General features: G+C 56.2%; 1 protein-coding gene and 1 long non-coding RNA gene across 2 annotated transcripts in view; one reads left to right on the plus strand and one right to left on the minus strand.

The window, feature by feature from the left end:
* Window positions 1–674: 674 nt before the first annotated feature.
* Window positions 675–2,121, minus strand: LOC141942308 (uncharacterized). Its single transcript, XR_012628597.1, has 2 exons — window positions 2,036–2,121; window positions 675–1,442 (listed from the first exon to the last, which is right to left on the minus strand). It is a non-coding gene; the product is annotated as an uncharacterized LOC141942308 (long non-coding RNA).
* Window positions 2,122–3,557: 1,436 nt separating this feature from the next.
* NIN (ninein) overlaps window positions 3,558–19,036 on the plus strand; it is a 64,730-nt gene continuing 49,251 nt past the window's right edge. Inside the window, exons 1-3 of the mRNA XM_074869222.1 lie at window positions 3,558–3,616; window positions 9,766–9,969; window positions 15,989–16,070. Coding sequence (XP_074725323.1) covers window positions 9,787–9,969; window positions 15,989–16,070 — 265 coding nt within the window. The 5' untranslated portion in view covers window positions 3,558–3,616; window positions 9,766–9,786. The remainder of the gene's footprint in view (window positions 3,617–9,765; window positions 9,970–15,988; window positions 16,071–19,036) is intronic.

The raw sequence follows: 19,036 nt of genomic DNA on the forward strand, positions 1-19,036 counted from the left end.
GGGGGGCTCGTGCGCGGCTACGTGGCTCGGTGTGATTTCTGTGGACGCCGTCTGCGCCGGCTCTGAATGCAAAGGCAAAAAATCTGGTCAAACCGGGGCCGTGGGCAGGTGGGTGCGTGTTCCCTGGCAGCAGATGTTGCAAGAAGGTGGCACCAGCCACCCACAAGCTGGAGGACAGCGGAAGCGCCCAGCAGACCTGACTGGTTTTATACATAAGAGCTTTTTCCTTCCACCTCCAGTTTTTTCCCCGCTCCCCGTAGGTGCTGGGGGGCACACAACAGTGCCCTGCGACGAAGACGATGGTCCCCAGCACCTCCACTTTGCTGCCCGCAGGGGTGGGGGCTTCATTCGGCTCCAAGACCTGGGGGGGATCAGCACGGAGTTACGGCAGATGCTTCAGCGATGCGATGTCCGCACCGGGATGGAGCAGCCGCGCGAATATTTCTTGCAAGAAAGAGCCAGCGCAGCAAACGTGAAGCTTTCGTGGATTGGAAGGGAAAATCCTGCAACCGAAAGGGTGTGCAGGATCAGGCCCGAGCAGCGGTGGTAGAAATGAGACTTGTACAGCGGGGCCTGGACGTGCGATGGCAGCAATGAGCCGCCGCCGAGGAGGCACGACACCGCGGCCGCTTAGCACGGCTCGCCATTGTTTTATGCAAAAAAAAAAATCAAAGTTTGGGCTTATTTTATTCCAAACTTCTCCCTGCACTAGCTGTGAGACAGGGAGGTTTCCAGCTGTTTTTTTGCTACAGCGTCTTTTCCTAAATGCCCCCTTTGTTTATTTTTTGCTGATGGTTTTATAGCTTTTTTTTGCTGATTTTTGTGCTGGTTTATGGCCCTTCTTTCCCCTGGCCTGGTGGGAGGTGGGGGTGAAGGGTGTCTCGCCCAGCATGGCACAGCAGGAGGAGACCCCCGGAAGGCAGGAGTGGCTCTTGGCTCCCCCCCAGCTCCCCGGGCTGCGGCCGGACCTTTCCTCGCCCCGACAGAACAAAGCACCCCGTTGTGCAGGAGAAATGGGAAGGAAAGCGTGACGGGGCAGCGAGAGCTGTGCCGGGAGGGTGTTTCTGCAACAACCAGGCACCCACGGCCTCGCAGAGGGGTCACCCACTGCCTGCGCAGGCGCCCACGGCCACTGACCCCGTTTTTGTGCCAATCCCCCGAGTCCGGCCGCGGCGCTGGATCCGGCCGAGCCGTTGGAGGCAGCTCGTGTCCAGCAGTCCCAGATTTTCCCCGCATGCCTTTTTTTTTTTTTTTTTTTTTTTTGGTGTGTGTCTCACGTGACAGCACGGGTGAGCAGAGGTTTCCTTCCGCTGAGCTCGCTCGGAAGGCGCTCACTGCAAATGCCATCCTCAAATGCAGCTGCTTGTTGAGGAGCTCCAAAAATAGGCTGTCGGGGTGCGTGTCTGGCAGGGCTCCGTGGCTCCTAGAAACATGCTTTCCTCCTGTGGGAAAAGGGGGGAAAAAATAAAATCAGGATGCCTTTGCTAACAGCCGGACCTAAAAATGAGTCAGGAATTTACACGGCGGTGATACAGCCCAGCACGGCCAAGCCGGGGGTCTGCGCATCCCCGTGGGCTGGCTGGGGACACGGGGACACCGGGTGTGCTGGCTGTCCCCATCACCCAGCAGGCTGCAGGCATGCAAACACGCGCCGAGTCGCTTTGTTGGGTGACGGGGGAGATTTTTCGGGGCTGTCACTTGGATTAGGGAGGCACCGGCGAGGAGGAGGGTGAGGGGGATAAAGGTCCTGGCACTCGCCGGGTTCACAACAAAACAAAGCACCAGATGGTTTCAACTTCAGCATAATACGCAGTGAAAAAGTGTTTGAACCGGGGCTGAAAAAGCAAATGCGGAAAGAGAGAGAGAAAGAAAAGAAAGAAAAACCCTCAGCAAGTGTCAGAGCAGAAGAAAGCGCCGGAGAAAAATGGCAAATGTTAAAAACCAAAACAAAAAGCCCTCCCCCAGCACAAAGAGGTGGCTGCTAACATCTGTCCAGCAAAGCCTCCCGCCAAGGCCCCCTTCCCTTTAAAGTCACCTTTCCTCGCCTCCGGCGTTGTGAGGACACGGCCCTGTCCCTTTGCTCGATGCCGAGGGATCCGCGCGGCTCTGCCATGTCCCACGTCCCCAGCGCTGGCACGGGGGCAGCTGGCAGTGACATGCCAAGCAGGTGTCCCCAGGCAGCAGAGCTGCCCCGGCTGTTGCAGCAGGAGAAATATTTTATGACATTTTTTAGCTCACGTGTGGTGTCGCGGGTGTCCCCGTCGCAGCCAGTGGGACTGCGTGGCAAACCAGCCCGCTGCAGGATCTCGGGGGGTTTTAAACCTGGTTTTCGGTTGAAGCAAGGTTTATGCAACCCACTGCATGTCCATGCATCTGGCTGCGAGGCTTTTGTGTTTCCCTCGCTCCTCCCCCAGAAATATTGTGACCCAAGTTGAGAGTTGCCTTAAAAAAGAGAGAGGCCTTCAAAGTTATTACATCCCTCGCATTTTCGCCAAAAAAAAAAGCGCAGCAAATAAGCCCGTGCAAGAGCAGATTGCAGCGTGAGCTGAACCCCTTATTAGCCACCAGAGAAGCCACAAGCCACAACCCTGTGCCTGCTGGCACGGATGGGAGCGTGGGTGGCTCATGGCTCCAGCCACTAATGATGCTGCCGACCGAGGCTTAAATAAGGGTCTGAGTTTTGCTGGTGCCCGTGGATGGTGTGTCAGCACCCCAGAACCCCCCCATGGGATGGCTCATGGGGCAGAGGGGTGTCCCCATCCCCAGTCGTGTGTGTGTGACCCCAAAAAGCAAGTGGGGGGCAGACTGTCGAGCCACCACGGTGCTGGGGCGCGCACCACATGCGCAGTGTGTCCCCTGGGTCATGGTGACAGGAGGAGACATGTGGGGGGGGGGGGGAATGCTGACTCCCCCAGGCCCTGGGATGGCAGGGAGCCGGGGTGGCATGTCCCCAGGGTGGGGGACAGTGAAGTGACATGGTGTCATGATCTTCAGGCATGGGGTAGCCCAGGTGACATGATGTTGTTTTTTTGGGGATGATGAGGAGTCACAGGGCCATGTCGCCAGGGTGGACAGCGGGGAGCCAGGGTGATGCCACTGTGGGGTGCAGGACAGTGGGGAGCTGCGGTGATGCCACTGTGGAGTGCAGGACAGTGGGGACCCAGGGTGATGCTGGACAGTGGGGACCCGGGGTGATGCCACCGTGGGGTGCAGGATACTGGGGACCCGGGGTGATGCCACCATGGGGTACAGGACAGTGGGGAGTCGGGGTGATGTCACCGTGGGGAACCGAGGTGTTGCCACCCGGGGGACAGGACAGCGGGGACCACGGGGGTGCGGAACAGCGTGGGGGGACCCCACGCAGCTGTCACCGGTGGGACGGGTCGCTGCTGATGCCCGGCGGCGGGGGGGGGGGGGGGGGGGGGGGGGGAGGCGGGCCCGGGCAGTGCCAGAGGGGCCCCGCTGCACAAAGGCCGCCGGTTGCCCCCGCCCCGGGGCCGCCCCCGAGCTGAGGCCCAATAAACGCCGCCGCATTTGAAGGCAGCACCTCCCCCGGCTCCGTTTCGTTCCGTTCCGCCGCGCCCGGAGGTACCGGAGGTACCGGCAGCCGCGCCGGGTGAGCCCGGGAGGGGAGCGGGGCCGCGCCGTCGGGGCTGCAGCGCCGAGCACCGCGGGGGGGGGGGGGAAGGAAGGGGGGGTGTTGGGGGGATTACTGGGGCGAAGGGGGGGTCCGCTGCCGGTCCCTCCTCCGCGGGCGGTGCCGGGGCTCAGCCCGCCCCTTCCCGGCGCCGCCAACCGCGTGTGCGGGGCACCGGCCCGGGGCGGCGGGGAAGGGGCGCAGCGGGCGAGGTGGGTGCTTGGGAAGGGGCTGGGGGGGATGCTGGGGGGGGGGGGGGGGAGGGATGGAGGAGGGGATCGTTGAGGGGGTCTTATAGCCAGCGGGTGCAGAAGAGGGGGGGGGGGGGAGGCATAGATGGGCGCGGAGGGGTGCCTGCGTGGACGGGGCGCGAGGTGGGGGGGGGAGCCCCTGCAAAAGCCCCTGCAAAAGCCCCCCCGGTTCCCAGCAGTAGTCTGATGGGGTGCTGCTAGCCCTCCTGCCAAGGGCACCCCATCCTGTGGCACGTCCCTGTCCCGTCCCCCAAGAGATGCTTCAAATGCCCCAAAATATGGGGAGGGGGGGGTTGGGAGGTGGTTCTGGACCAGCTCTCCTCGGGCTGAGTTGAGGGTGCAGCAGGCTGGGGCTGAAGGGATTACTAACAGCGGTTGTTTTGTCGCTGGCGAAGCCCTCGCTGTCACCGGGGTGGCAGATGGCATCTGCTGTCTGGCCACAAACCGTGGGCCCGTCACCTCTGGCCCATCCATGAGCCCAAACCATGAGTCAGGAAAGCCCAAATCCGCAGCCACCGAGGGGCGGCTACCGGAGCCGGGAGCACTGAGGGGTTTGCCCTGTCCGTTTGGGTGGGTGCCTTTATCCTGCCCATCTTTCTCATTTGCTCCCCGAAACCAGGGGGGGGTGACAGCTCGAGGATGGAGGCGCCGTGTTATCGCCGTGATTCAGCAGGGCTGAGCTTCGCGGGAATTACCGAATCCCTTCTTTCCCGACGCGCGAGGCGTCGCTGGCTAAATTACCGACTCGCTTTGTTTACTTCTGAAATAATCAGCTTTGTGCCTATAGCTTGGGCTTTATCGCACCCAGGGCTCCCCGAGTTATTGCAGCCCAACTCCAGCCCGATTTGCAAAATCAAAACAGATGGGCGCTTTGTTTTTCCTTATTGAGGGGAAGGCTGCTTATTGAAAGGCCCTATTACAATGCAAATACCGGGGTGGCGTGAATATTCAAAATACTGTGCTGCTTTTGAAGCTCTTTACATAAATTTATAGCGCTTTATATGCCGACGCTGCTTTGCTAATCTGGAGTGGAGCTTGGTTAACAGAATCTCTTTTTCTCTGCCAACTTTGGAGGGTTTGGCCATGTTTTGGGGAGCACGGCGAGAGGTGGCGTTGAGGCGCAAAGCGCTGGGCTGCAAAAATTATGACCGTGCTCAATGGGGAGGAGGAACCGCCAGCTGTAAAGCTGACTTTGGTGGTGACCCTTGAAGAGCCGGGCGTGCTGTCAAGTGATTTACTGATATTTGGGTGCTTCATTGTCCTTTTGTTTTTTTTTTTTTCCCCCCCTTTCTTTCAGTTTCTTGGCGTGACCCTTTGTGGAGCTGCTGCTCCCCAAGAGGGGACGGGGTGTTGCGGGGTGGGCTGAGCTCAGAAACCGCCCTGACACAGGCAGCAGTGTGGGGGTTTGGGGGTGTACGCAGTGAATCACGGCAGCTTGGCTGCAGCTGTGGCGGATGAGACGGTTCATTAGGGAAAGGAGATAATGAATTAGATGAGACAACCCCAGCTCCAGCTTTCCAGCCCAAGAGGCTGGTTTCGGTGGCTGCTGGGCATCTCCCCATAAGCCCTGCCATTAAAAACTGGGGTATGAGTGGGTTTTGCTGCCTGTGTTCACATTGTCCTGCCTGTCCCAAGCGCAGAGGGAAGGGCAAGTTCCTTTTAACCTGCCCACGCGTGGCCTTGCTCTTCCGAGCGGGGTGAACGTAACTGAACGGTTACATCTTGGGGAGAACAGCTGCTCGTATTTTGGTGGTGCCCTCATGATGCTGCTCCGCTGGGCGCTTGCTGCTAATTGCCAGGCCTTCGTCTGAGTCGAGGCAGCAGCAAAAGCAGCATTTTCCTTGCTGTCCCTTGAAGGAGATGACTTGCTTGAGGCTGCTGCCTTCTGCAGAGGACTGGTTGGGATGGCGGCAGCGTAGCCCTGAAGAGGGGTGGTTGGTGATGCAGCCCACGGGGGCATCCAGGTCGAGCATCCCTGAAATCTCCATGTTGTGCCACTGCGCAGCAGCAAATGTGCTGTTTGCATTAATACTGTTTTGCACAAAAAAAAAAAAAGGCATTGTGCTAATTGTGTTTTTACTTGATGGTGCCGTTGACTGACCAGGTAATCTGTGTCTTCATTAGTTTGAGGATAAAGCTTGAGGGTTGATATTGATTCCAGGCACTTAATATGTGAAGCGGTAATTACTGTTTAAGCCTATATTGTTTGAGTTAAATTTAGCTGAGAATGTAGTCCTATCAGGCCTCTACATTGTGTGCTGTGAAGGTTATCTGGCTCTCAAGAGGGGGTGGATTTAAAGGAAGGAAAGAAACGCTGGTGAAAACTTCCTCTTCTCATCATCCCCGAGCGCTTTGCCTCTCAGGACTTGTTATAGGGAGAATAAAGAATAGTGTGGTTATGACTCCAAGTAGTTCTCCTAAACCTGCACCTTTCTGTGCCGTCTGCTCAAGCTGGTCATTTTGGGGGACTTAACACAGAAGGCCAGCTATAAATCTGAACAAAGTGATGCCCTATACAGGGAACGGCCCCTCTCCTCCTCGAAGAGGGATTGGGGAGCCCCCACTCAGCTGCTGCCTGCCTGCCCCTATTATTCTACCAGCTCCGGGCCGCCCTCCTGCATCTCAGCTGCTGGCCCATCTGGAGCAGAGATGAAAGGCTGGGGTTTAATTCGGGCTTTGTATGCCTCTTGTGTTCCCCCCCCTCCTCTCTTAGTCCTTTCTCTGCTGCCAGTCTCCCATCCCCGACCCCGCAAGGCAGCTCTGGCGTGCGGCTGCGGAGGGTGGCTGTGCACGCCGGGTCTCTGATGCCGCTGACCTCATTATTTTGACTGCTGGGTGATGCCAGGCAGCCTCGTGAGCTCATCAGGTAGGAGGGTTGGGTTGGTTTCCCCCCCCCCCCTCCTCTCGAATCGCTGCTGAATAATTCAGCCGGGAGTAGGCATCTTGGGTCACCTTGCGCAGCCGGCTGCGTGCCGGAGCCGGCTTCCTAAGATGGAGGTTGTGCAGGATGCGTGCGGGATCGCCTCGCTGCTGGCAGCTCGCTGTCATTGACTGACTGCAGGTAGGCGAAGAGCTTTGTCCTTTTTCTTTATTTCTGATGCTTTTTATGCTGGAAAGCATGAAATCCCCTCCCCGGACTGCGCAGGGATAGCTGGGTCTCACCGAGCTGGTGCGGAGCCTGGTGAGCTCCAACCATCCCTCGCTGTGGGGACACACGAGGCTGCCAGGGCCACCGTGCCCTCACCAAAAACTCACCCAGGCTGTAGGGCAGGTCTGGCCCCAGGCAGGGACCATGTACCTGATGCTTTTCTCCTCTGGGGATTGTATTTTTCTTGCTGGTTTTATGGGCTCCCCAGTGCTTCCTCCTTCAGCCCATCTGGACTCACCCGGGGTAAGTTTTTGGGGCTGCCTGCTGGTATGGCACTGAGAGGGGGTGACCCCAATGCTCCAGGGACACGTTGGGAGGTGGTATTTAGCCCTCCACGCTGTCTAACTGGGGGAACTGGTTCTGGCGGTGTGGAAGTAGGGTCAGGTGCTGGAGAGGTCTCAGGGAGCAGGAGGTGACTGGCCCTGAAGATAAGAGGCTCAAAAATGCCTGGGAGGCTCTAGGGGTTGGAGTCACCTTTGCTGCAGGCTTGGCTGTGAGTTTTAGGGCTGCTGGGGTGTACGGCCAGGGCTCCCCGATGCTGGTACCCGGCAGCAGCCGCTCTTGAGCCCCACGTGAGCTGAACGGTGGGTGCGGATGGGAAATGGGGTTGCCAACATGAGAATGGAAACTAGTTTGCTGCCTTCCTTCTGCTTGTAGGCACCCGAGTTTTTTGGGTGCTGAGTCTTCCTCTGCACCCTGGGTTGAATGCAAATGCGTCCACACCCTTGGTCCTCCCCGCAGTGCTTGGGTGCTTTGGTAAAGCAGCTCAAGAGGCATCTGGGGGTGGGGTGGGGGGAACCAGGGGACACCGAGGGTGTGAGGCTTGGGGAGGGATTGTGTCCATTCTCTATCAGGGTGATGCTGCCGTCCTTGCCCATGTCAGCGTGGGAGGAAGGACTGCCGGGCTGGGATATTTCTGTCCCATGGACCCTGCGTGCTGCTTGGCACCAGCCCCGCATCCCTCGGCAGGTGCGGGAGCCTGGTGCTGCTCCCATGGCCAGCAAAAGCAAGGACACAGCTACTGCAGTGTCTGCCCTGGAGACTCCCCAGTTATCCAGCTGCGGTGGTGGGACAGGATTTTCTGATTGCCCCTCTGCTGCTGGGTGCTTGTGCGAGCTGATGTGGTGGCTCACAATGCTCTTGAAGATAAGAGTGTTCATCGAGACTGCCGTGATGGGCAGGGGGGTGAAATCAGGCTGCACCTTGCAGTCGAGGCAGCTCTGCTTATTCTGGGATGTCTGTGAGCGCTGCTGGTGACACAGGCAACTGGCAGAAACCCTGTGAGGCCCAGAGGGAGGAGGGGAGGTGGCTGCTCTGTAGCAGAGCTGGACAGCGAGGGGGTTTGGATAGGACTCCCCCCCACTTTAGGAAATCTGGCTGAGACAACCTGCAGCAGCGTGGGCAAACCAAAATTCACACAGAGACCTGGCTGGCTCTTGGGCCATGGTCTGAGGCTGGCTGAGCATCTAGGGGTTGTGTCCTTGGGCCACTGGGTCCCTGCAACACCCACTGCCGCTCGGTGCACCCCGGCGATGATGGCTGCGGTGCCTGTCGTGCCCCCGGGGTGGTGACGTGTCTGTGGCACTGGGTTACGCTGCTGCTGCCCTGAGCAGGTGGGGAGCCCCGCAGCCAGGCTGGGTAAACAGATGCCAGCCAAATCCTTCATTTTGAACAGGAAATTTCCCTCCCTGCTCCCCTGCCAGAAGAGATCCTGGGGCTGCGGTGCTCTGGTTAGCGATGGGATGAGAGAGGTGGAAAACTATGGGCTTGGAGGGGAGGATGAAGCCCGTGGGGAAACCACCTGGGCTTTGTTTGCTGGTGCAGGAGACCAGCTGCATATCAGCTATCTCCATGCTGGGGTCAGCTCTGCTCCTGGGCTGGGTTTGCTGCCACCCCAGCAGTGTCCTCTGTCAAATACTTCTCTGCCTTCAGACAGGGTATAACCTGAAGTACCTAAAGGAGTGGTGAGTGCCAGGGGCTGGGCAGTGACCCAGCGGGGATGGGGATGTGTTCCCCCCCAGGTGCAGGGCACGGTGTGGCTTTGTGCTGGGGTTGTGGAGGAAAACAGAGATGCTGCATGCTGGCATCAACAGGGCTGATGGTGTGCTGGGGCTCCCTGCAGCCAGGCTGGTAGAAAAAGGAGCATATTCAGTGCGGGGATGCGTTTTGTGTTTGTGGAGGGGGGTGTAAACGGTGGCTGGCTGGCCTAAAGTGTTCAGGGTGGGGGGAGAGGCAGCGGTTGGGATCTCCTGCCCTCCCCACCGCAGGCAGAGCCCCATGCTTTACTCCTTGCCACTGGTGAGGTGTTGCTACCTGGATTGTTGTTTATCTCCTCGCTAAGGCAGAAAAAGCATCACCTGCAACACCTGGCAACCAGCTCGAGGGAATAATTTTCCCCTGCAGCACCTCAGCTGCTCCAGCTGAGCCAAATGAGCTGCTCAGGGAGCTGGGTGAGGGGGCAGGTAGGGACGTGCACCCTGGGGCTGCCCCCACCCAGAGGGTTTGGCTCTGTGGGCTTTTTTTTTTCCCTTGGTTTTTCTGCTGGGTGACTTCTGGCTTCACCCAGTGGGATGCGAGAGGCTGGTAGAGCACCAGGTTCACTTAGCACAAACAAAAACTGCAGCAAATGGCCTCCTGGGCCACCCCTTACCAGCCCTTGGGATTTTTTTTTTGCATGCTGTGCCGTGGGCGCTGTGGTCGATGCTCACTGGCCCTGTCTCTCCCTGCAGGTGAGCGTGGCAGGCTATGGGATGGATGAAGCTGAGCAGGACCAGTATGAAGCTCGCCTCAAGGAGCTCTTCGACAGCTTCGACAGCACGGGCACGGGGTCCCTGGGGCAGGAGGAGCTCACCGACCTCTGCCACATGCTGCACCTGGAGGAGGTGGCCCCGGCGCTGCAGCAGACCCTCCTCCAAGGCAACGTCCTAGGCAGGGTAAGGTTGGGGTGATGGGGGTCTGGGGCTTGGGAGCAAGGCAGCGCCGGGCAACTGCTCCTGCGCATGTGGGAGGGTGATGGAAAGAGGCTGAATGTCGGTAATTTGTGAATATCCAACATTCCTGAGGCTCTGGGGCCGTGGGACTCGCGAGGTCTGTTGTTCTGTTCAGCAGGGTGGGCACAGAGGGGGATTACCGATAACGGGGAAGGAAACTGGTCGCTGGTGTGTCTTCCCTGACTGGAGGCGGTCTGAAACGCTCAGAAACCACCACTTTATGCTTAGCCTCGTGTGCTGGCATTGCAGGGTGTGTTTTCCCAGCATCCAAGGCTAAGCCAAGCGCTGGGTCCGTGCTGCCCTTGCACTGGCGCCGGTGCTCAGCTGAGCACACGCTGGCTCACGCAGCACATGTGGCCCCCAGCACTGGTTAGTGCTGCTGCAGGCCTGGGTCATCTCCCCAAACCGGCTCACCGGGTGTGATTTACGTTGATTTAAGCTGTAGTTAAACTGGCAGGGCCACATGCAGTCATGCACGTTTCCCTGAAGTAGGGAACATTGTCCAGCTGCAGCAGTCGCTGGCTGAGTCGCCTTTGTCCACGTTACCTGGTGTTGGTGTCCACATGTAGCTGTGCTTATCACAGACCCACCTGGGATAGGTTTTTGGGGACAAATAGCTCCTTTCTTCTGTGGGGTTGCAGCATCCCGCCAACCCGTGGAGGGGAGCTGTGGCTGGTGAGCACACCATGCTTTCCAAAGCAATTTTTCAGTTGTGGCTGTACCTTTATAGAGTTAAATTCCAGGATGTTGAGCAGAAGCTGTTTGCCCTTGGGGGGACCTCCATGTTCACCATGTCCTGCGTTACCTCCTTCCCAGCACACTGTGCTCAGAGCCTGTTGGATGCTACCCTCAAAATCACCCTGAAATCCCATCACTGCTCCATAAAATCAGAAAATGCTGAGCAGGGCAGCCAGGGCTCTCGATAGGCATGAGCTAAGCAGCCATCCCGACTCCAATTTCCTATCAAACTGCAGCTTTCACAAAACAAAATAATTCCTTTAATGAACAAAGCCTCCTCTTCCTCACCTGCCCTGGGGCCATAGCTCTTCTGCTGACAGTGGTGCTGGAGCATGGATGGATCCAGACGGAGGTTCCTGACCTTTGAAGTGTGGCATTTGCTTGAGCACTGGAGACTTTCCGTGCTGCTCAACTGTCTTGATGCTGTTATCCAGCTTTGCCGCTCATGGGACGGTGGGATAGAGGGAAAGGAAGAGCAGTACTAAAGGTGTGATTGTTGCAGCTGGTCAGGGCTAAAGCAACAGTGCTCATCCCTGTGGTCTGCTGAGAGTGGGTGAAAAGCAAAGTTAAATTAAAAGCCCAACACCAAAAAGCCCCAAGTGCTGGGTCACCCTCACCCCATCCCAGCCAGGAACTCTCACTGCAAGCTGTCCCAGGGCACAGGGCATCCCAAGGAGCATTTTTTTTTTTTTTTCCCCCACACACTTTGTCTTCGGGGACAGTTCTTGCTTACAACCTGCGACTTGAAGGTTGGAATAGTCTTTGTCTCCTGCATTTCCTCCCATCTCCCTGGCACTTGTGCTCGTTAGCAGCAGCAATGGCCCATGTCTAAGCGTGAGCCTGATTTAATAGCTATCGAATCCTTTGGGTTTCCTAGGGAGCTCGTCGGGAGAATAGCAGCAAACATGTTGCTCCCCGAACACAGGCTTCTTGCACCTGCCCCGCTGGCTCCTTGCCACAGATGGTCCCTCTCGGCGATGGGAGCAGCCTTTGTTTGCCTGCACTTCCAGGGGCCGGGATTTATGGCAAGGCACCGGGGAGGGGGGCAGCAGAGGGGGGGACGACCGGTTTTGTCTGCTGAGGGGCAACTCGGCAGGGCCACGTGCTTGCTTTTGTGCTGGGGGCTCTGCTCTGGGGATGAATGCACCATGATGGGGTTGCTTGGTTGGACCGGGAGCTGAGCTGGTGCCCCAGCGAGGGGCTGGATGTGCTGCCTCCCCCAGCCCGCAATGCTTTGGGGATTAACAGGTACCCACCATCTCCGGGATTGGGCGAGGGTGTGTAAAACCTACCCCAGCTTGCAGCAGAGCCAAACCATCCCAGAACTGCTTTCCTCACGCGATTGCGTGCGGAAGCGATGCTCGCAGCAATTCCTGGGATTCCTCAGGGATGCTCTTTCCTCGGGCCAAGAGGATGCGTGCCGGCGTGCCCTTCCCGTCCGGCCTCCTGGCTCATGGGCCACAGCGATGGCTGCGGTTATATCATTTGCAGATGGGGGTTAATTCGGGCACCTCCGGACGCTGCGCAACGACTGTCCTTTGCGGCCGTCCTCGGGCAGAGACGGGGAGTTCAGGTTTCGCCCTGCCCCTGCGCTATTGCATTAGCCAGCCTGCAACAAGGACACCGCGGCGTGGGGTTTCGCTCGTCAGCTCCCTTCGGTGCTTCGACTGGTGACCTCTTGCAAATATAATCCCTCTGAGCCCTCTGGGACGCTGCTCCCTTTAATGCGCAGTGGCTTTTTGCATGCCAGGCAGGAGACTTGGTTGCAAGATTTCCCTGTTTCTGTGTCTTCCCCACCTGACATTTCCCTCCTTCCCATTTCCTCCCACTCTGGAGGGAGTTTGCAAGCAGGGACAGGACTTTGGGACAAGGACTCTGCTCAAAGGTGGAGAGGGAGCTGGAAGGAGCCACCGATGCTGGTTTGCCCCGGAGAGACTGAGGTTGCAATCTGCTGCTTTGCATTGCAGGGACAAATAGCAAGAAGCAGCAGGTAGCTTGGCACACGCACGCTCTCTTTCTAGTGCTAATAAGTCACGGCTCCGTAAGAAACTTGCTTTAAAGCAGGCGTCAAGATTTCTCAGAGGTGCTGGGGTTTCTCAGCAGCTGGCAGCTTGGTTGGCCCTTGATTACCATGGGGAAGCTGGGCTGAGCTTGCTATGTCTGTGTGGCATATTAGTCTTGTTTGCCTCTGTTTTACTTATTCTGGGAAAATTCTCCTCACCAGGGACTTAATGTGCCACCGGCACTGTGGAGAGCCCAGGTCTCGCTGTGGGGTTTGCAGGGACACGTGTCCTGTCCCTGATCCAGACCTCTGGGAGGGCACAAGCCACGCCACAACGTTGCCTCCCAAACTCCTCCGTGTTCGGGCTGGTTTGGATCAGCCCTTGGGTTGCTGTTCAAAGCCCGTGTGAGCAGATGCACGAGTTGGCAGTTCCAAAATACCCCAAATTCAGTTGAGCATGTTGAAAAGAGCATTAAACTTTAAATATGCCAACAGTGTTTTGCTGCTGTATGCTTTCTGCCTTGTGTTTGTAAAGCTTTTGGGTTGGCTTGAGTGTCTGAGGCTGTTTTCCAGAAGCGGATGGTGCTTTGTGCAGCAGTGCTGCAGTTAGTGCTCTCCTCCCCAGGGCTATCCAGCCCCATCCTTTTGCTGGAGATGTTCTCTAAGCAAAAACCAAAGGCAGTTGCTGCAGACTCGTGCCTCCCACGTGGGCTGTCGCATCCCTGGAAGTGCCCCTTGTGCTTGTGGGGAGCCCACAGCCTCCCTGGCATGGGCTTTCCAGGTAAGAGTGTGACCCTCCGTGACAGCACGTAGGTGTTGGAGGTATGTAGGTACCAAGCACACGCACAGGGGTGCTTTGTGATGTGGGCATCGCCTGGTCCGTATCTCCCGGGGATGCGCATCGCCCCTGCCTGCACACTGGCGTTTAAATTGGATGGGGATATAGAGCGAGGGCGTTGCTGGGGAGCTGTGGCAAAGGACTGTTTTCTTTAAAATATGAGATATTGTAGTGTTTGTGGCATTGCTGTCTTGGCTGGCTTGTACATGAGCACTGCTCTAATTTTAACAGTTGCATTTCTCTGACTCTTTAAGTACTCTTTGTGTACAGACGTGCAGTGTCCAACGTCAAATGTGCAGCACAGATACTGTTTTTTCCTGATTACCTGGTGTTATGGTGGGCCGGAGGTTTTCCTGAAGAAAAATATCCCCCCCTCTGCCAGCTTGGGCTACATCCAGGGTTGGGTGCTGCCACTCAGAAGGGGTTGTGGGACCCCTCTGAGCCTGTGCAAGCGCCCGCTGTCGTGTCTCTACGCTGCCAATTTGCATTTTAAATCCTGCTGCGCAGCCGCCCACGGCGCTGGCATGGGGAGGGCTGGAGGATGGCCACGTCCTGCCCCACAGTCTAATCTTCCAGGGGTTTCTTTGGATGTCACGGTCATGGTAAAATCGCTCTGCGGCCTCAGTGCCGGAGCCATCTGCCCCATGCGCAGCTGCGATGGTGAGGGCTCAGCCCCCCTTCCTCCTTCCTCCCCTTCGATAGTGCTCCTCGGCAAACGCAAGTTAGGAGGCTTGTTAGGCAGAGCAGGTTACATGTCAGTGGTGCTCTCCTCAACTGCCCAGGTGGTTTTACTCTGCGCTCTCATTTGGTGTGTTTGCATGAGTGATGCAAAGTGATTTTTTTGTTTTATTTTCTTGCTGGAGCATGAGGTCCCATCCGAGGGACGGGCTCTGTCTGTCCCTGTGGCTGTTGTCAATGTTTCTTTCCCGAGAAGATCCCATGGGGAAGGGACCTGTTATTCGAACACCCTCATCTTTTATTCATCCTCATTTAGTCTAAATGTCAAGTTTTTTTTAATCAGGCAAATTCTCCTATCTCTGTAAACTGTCCTTTTGAAGTACACCAGAGTTTGGAAATGAATGGCAGCAATTAGTATTCAGATGAAGGCATCCCTGACAAGTTTCTTTGCTGAACATATTTCTAACTGTTTAATTACTGAGGGAGCCTGTGTTTAAAACCGCAGGGGTGATTTGCACCGCCTGAACTGTGGTGTGAGGTGCTCCCCTGCACGGGGGGCCCATGGCTGAGCCCCCAGCTCCGCTGTCATCCCCTGTCTGCCTGGGAGCACGTTGCTCTTTTTTGGGCTGGCTCAACCCTGAGAACAAACTGGCAAACTTCAGACCTGAACTTTGCTTCTTGTGCCTCCCCCAGCAGCATTCAAATCCCCTCTGACTGTGGCTCCTGCCCTTCGTGCTGCGTTCTCAGCAGTTGACTCTGCCAGCAAAGAGCAACTTCGGTGGGTTCTTTAAATGTAAAGTCTTTTGTTCAATGCTAAAAATTCTTCTAAGATTTATTTAGCCAAAAGGAATCGTAGCAGCCAGCTCTGCCTCGCCACTGACCCATGTCAAATAGCTTCCCCAGCTGTCCCTGGGTTTCCGTCCCCCACGGCTGGAATTGCTGACATTCCCCAGCGCGGCTGTGAAGGATGCTCCAGCCCCTTCACAACCATTCCTGGTGCTGAGGCAGGAAGCTTTCCAGGAAGCCACAGATAGAAAATGGGGGGGGGGGGGAAAACAAAAAAAAAAACCAAAAAAAGGTGGTAGGATCATCCCTCCTTGTTTTTCCCATAGCCACACTCCAGACCTGGTATTTCCAGTCCAGCCCTTGCAGGGCTGCAGCAGGCAGGAGCCGGGGCAGGGCTGTCCTGGAAAGGGTGCGACTTTCTGCCATCTGCTTTGGAAAGTGTTTTCTGAGGCTTAATTAGGGCAGCGGAGCATTTCCACAACGTAGTATGTCATCACAGGTCAGGACTGGTATCTCACTGTAGGAGCTGCTGACCCTGGCCAGGTCACCTCAAGCAATGGAGATGCTCCCTGGTCCTCAGGACATGTTATTTTGGCTTCTTGCTTGATGGAAAAACCCAAACCAATGCATTAAAGCAGTGGCTTTGAGTCATTTCGTGCTAGCAATCGCTTTTTCCATGTGCTCAAAGATGCTGGCTGCGTCTTCATGCTGTTTGCTCTCATTTCACCAGGCCCCGAGACTGAACGAGCTGAGGTTCATTCGTGCCCCTCGCCGAGGTTGTCGGCACACGCAGGCGTGCTCTTGTTTTAGTGTGGTGGTCTGAGTGATTTGTATTGCTGCCCGCCTTCCTGCTGGATTATTGGCCCGATATTTAATTATCTGCACCAGCTGATTTCCTCCTTTCTTCCTTTTTTCCACAGGTCCACTTTGATCAATTTAAAGAAGCACTTATCCTCATCTTATCCAGAACCCTCTCAAATGAAGAGCACTTCCAAGAACCAGGTAAATACTAAAATTATCTAAAATAGTACATTTTCTTTGGCAAAGCAGACGTGGGTGGCTCTTGCAGAGGAACTTAGAAGAGAAAGTGCTTTTTAGGTGCTGAGATAAGCTCTTCTACTTGGATGCTGAGACCTAGAGAGAAGAGAGGTCTGTTGTGGAGCCTTTTACAAAAGCGTTTTCTGAGCTATTAGATATTTATATCCCATTACCATGATCTAAATGCCTGGAGAGGCACATGATGCCTGCACATAGACAGCTAACAGCACTTCAGATGCTCAAGATTGTCCCATGGCTGCTAAATGGGCTGAGGTCTCTCCATCCCACAACGCTTCTGGTGACCAGGGAGGCTTTAGGAGCATTCCAGCTGCAGCAGATAGTTACGGGCAGGCAATCAAATGGCTGCTTTAATGCTGCTGCTTTTCCTGGCTGGGGCTGGCACATCCCCTTGCCCTCCACTCGAGTGTTTTGGCTCTGAGGTGGTGAGAGCCTGGAAAGGCCCATCCTGACAGGAGGTTTGTGGGTTTGTGGGCAGCCGGTGCGCTCCTGCCGTGCCTCAGCTGGCGTGGGGATCTGTCTCGGGTTTTTGGTGAGGCCCTGCTGTGCCCCGTGCTGGTTTTGGATGCTACTCTGGTTTTGTGGAGGTTATAAAGGGGGAGCTCTCTGCAGGAGCTCCTCCTGGAGATGGGATGCTGGACACAGAAATACCCCTCCTGTCTAGTGCTGCTTTTTGTGTTTTTAAAGTCCATTCTGTTTTCTTGTGTCTGGGATAAGCAGAGTGAGCTCGGTCCCATAGGAAGCTACTCTGAGGTGACTGTATTTCTCCCCGGGGACAGTCAGTCTGGCCCAGAGATGCTTCTGAAGAAGATGAACCCTCTGACAAACCAGCTTAGGGCTGGTTGGAGAAAGCAGTGGGTGCTGCGAGTCCTCGTTGTCCTGTTTTCTCCTTCCCTTTGTTTCAGCGTGCCTTGAAAATGTGGCTTTTTAGATCTTCGGCAGGAAATAGTGTCACAGCTTTGGTGTGTGCTCCCCCCCGTCCCTGCCGTGCACAAGGGGCTGGTGGTACTGGGAGCACTGGGGAGGTGTGGGGCCAGGGTGAGGGCTGAGCCCCTGCAGCTCCAGCTGGAGCTGGGGGGGGCTGAGGTCTCCCTGGTGTCACACCTGTATGTAAATCCCTAATCCTGCCTTTGGAGCAGTGGGGGTGTGAAATCCCCAAAGGAGAAAACAGCTTAGCAAGGAGGGAGAGGGAAACTCCAGGTTTCCTCTCCTGGAGCATCGATCTCAGCTGGAGCATCCCACACTTGAGAGCACAGCCTGTCAACAAAATTACAACTTTCCCCCTTAAATAAGCTGCAAAAACCACAGGGCCCAAGAGGTGCAATTGATGGATTTATTTTTTTTTCCCACCCTCGTTTCCAAAGCTCTTCATGCTTAGAGGGAGATGGGTGATAACAGCTCTTGCACCCAGCATCACTTAATACAATTTCCTGATGCAGGTCAGTGGGTGTTTGGGAGTGAAGGGGGAGCCTCGCTGGTGCCTGGTGAGGGGTCGGGTCTGCTGCGATCCCTTCCAGCCCCTCAGAAAGAAGCTGGCATGGAGCAGAAGGCAGCCCCAGCACCCCAGCGAACCAGAACTAATCCAGCACTCTGCATTTATTGGGGAATCATATGGCTGAGAAGCTCTGGCTTGATTTAAATATAAATAAATCTTCTAGAAAGGGCTAAATTTGGGGTTATCGCAGGGGAAATTACAAGTGCAGACGACAAGAGGCTGCGTTGGAGCCGGAGAGCCCTCCTTGGGGACATGTTTGTCAACTGGGTTTTGCATGGCAGGTAATCAAAGGGCATGCGGTGCAGGTAGGGAGCCTGCGCCGGGCAGGCCTGGGAGGCATTTATTTTTAATGCGTTTTGACAGGTCGGTTAACGCCAAAGTCTTTGCTTCTTTTAATTTAGATCAAACTCGAGATTTGGAGAACAAGCTGCTTTGTGCGGTTGGTGTCAAACTGTCAGTGACTGTGGAAACGCTGGTGTTACAGCCCGCCCCGGGCTTGGGAAAAATTAAGAGCTCCAAATCATATCATTTAAATGAAAATTTAATTTGGGGGGGGGGGAACCAAGAAAAACACAGATTTTTAAGGCCGTTTGCTGCATTGGCGGAGTTTGCTCTGCAAGGAAGTGGCCGTGTGCCTTGATGCTGTGGTTTTACTCTGGGATTTGGGTGATGGGAAGGTCCCTTGGGTCTGTGAGCAGCCCGAGGGCTTGTGTCTTTGCTCTCCAAACCAGCTGCTCCCCTGCAGCCCCCAGCCAGCCTGTGCTACCCAGCCAAGGGGACCTGGCAGGGGACAGCATCGTTGTCCCCATGGGTGCAGAGGAGCTGGTTCAGGGAGGACGGCTCAGCACGAGGAGCCTGTGGGTGACAGGGCAGTCCCTGGGGTCACAGCGGGACCCACGGGCTGGGGACAAGGAACTAAAACTACCGTGGGATGCAAAAACAGTTCTTGCAGAAGTGTCTGATGGGGGTTTCCCTGTTTTAGGGGGGAAGCAGCAGGTGGAAGAGGCACTCAGGCTTGCAGAGAGCAGCTGATAGATTTATTTTTCTTTTCTTGGCAAAGAAGCTAAGCTCCCTTTCCGAAGGGAAGGCTGGCAGGAGGATGGTCCTGGCGTGCTGCGGGCACTGTGCCTGGGAAGCAGCCCTGACAACGAAGGCAGGCAGAGTTCCCAGCGCTGCTGTCATCAGCTCTGTCCCCTCGAGGATGTTGGTGTGGGGACACAGACCCAGCTGCAAACCAGAGCATCCCCCGGCCAGGAAAACCCCAGCTCTGCCAGGAAGTGGCGTGGCTGGGCAAAGGAATGGGGGAGACTCTGGGAAAAGCAGAAAAAAGCCTTAAAATAGTGCTTATTTTAGTGGTTACTTTAACTCCTGCAAGCAGGAGCATGACTGCTGGGGATACCTGTCACCCCCAGCAGCA

This window comes from Strix uralensis, chromosome 4, assembly GCF_047716275.1.
Source record: "Strix uralensis isolate ZFMK-TIS-50842 chromosome 4, bStrUra1, whole genome shotgun sequence".
NCBI lineage: Eukaryota > Metazoa > Chordata > Aves > Strigiformes > Strigidae > Strix > Strix uralensis.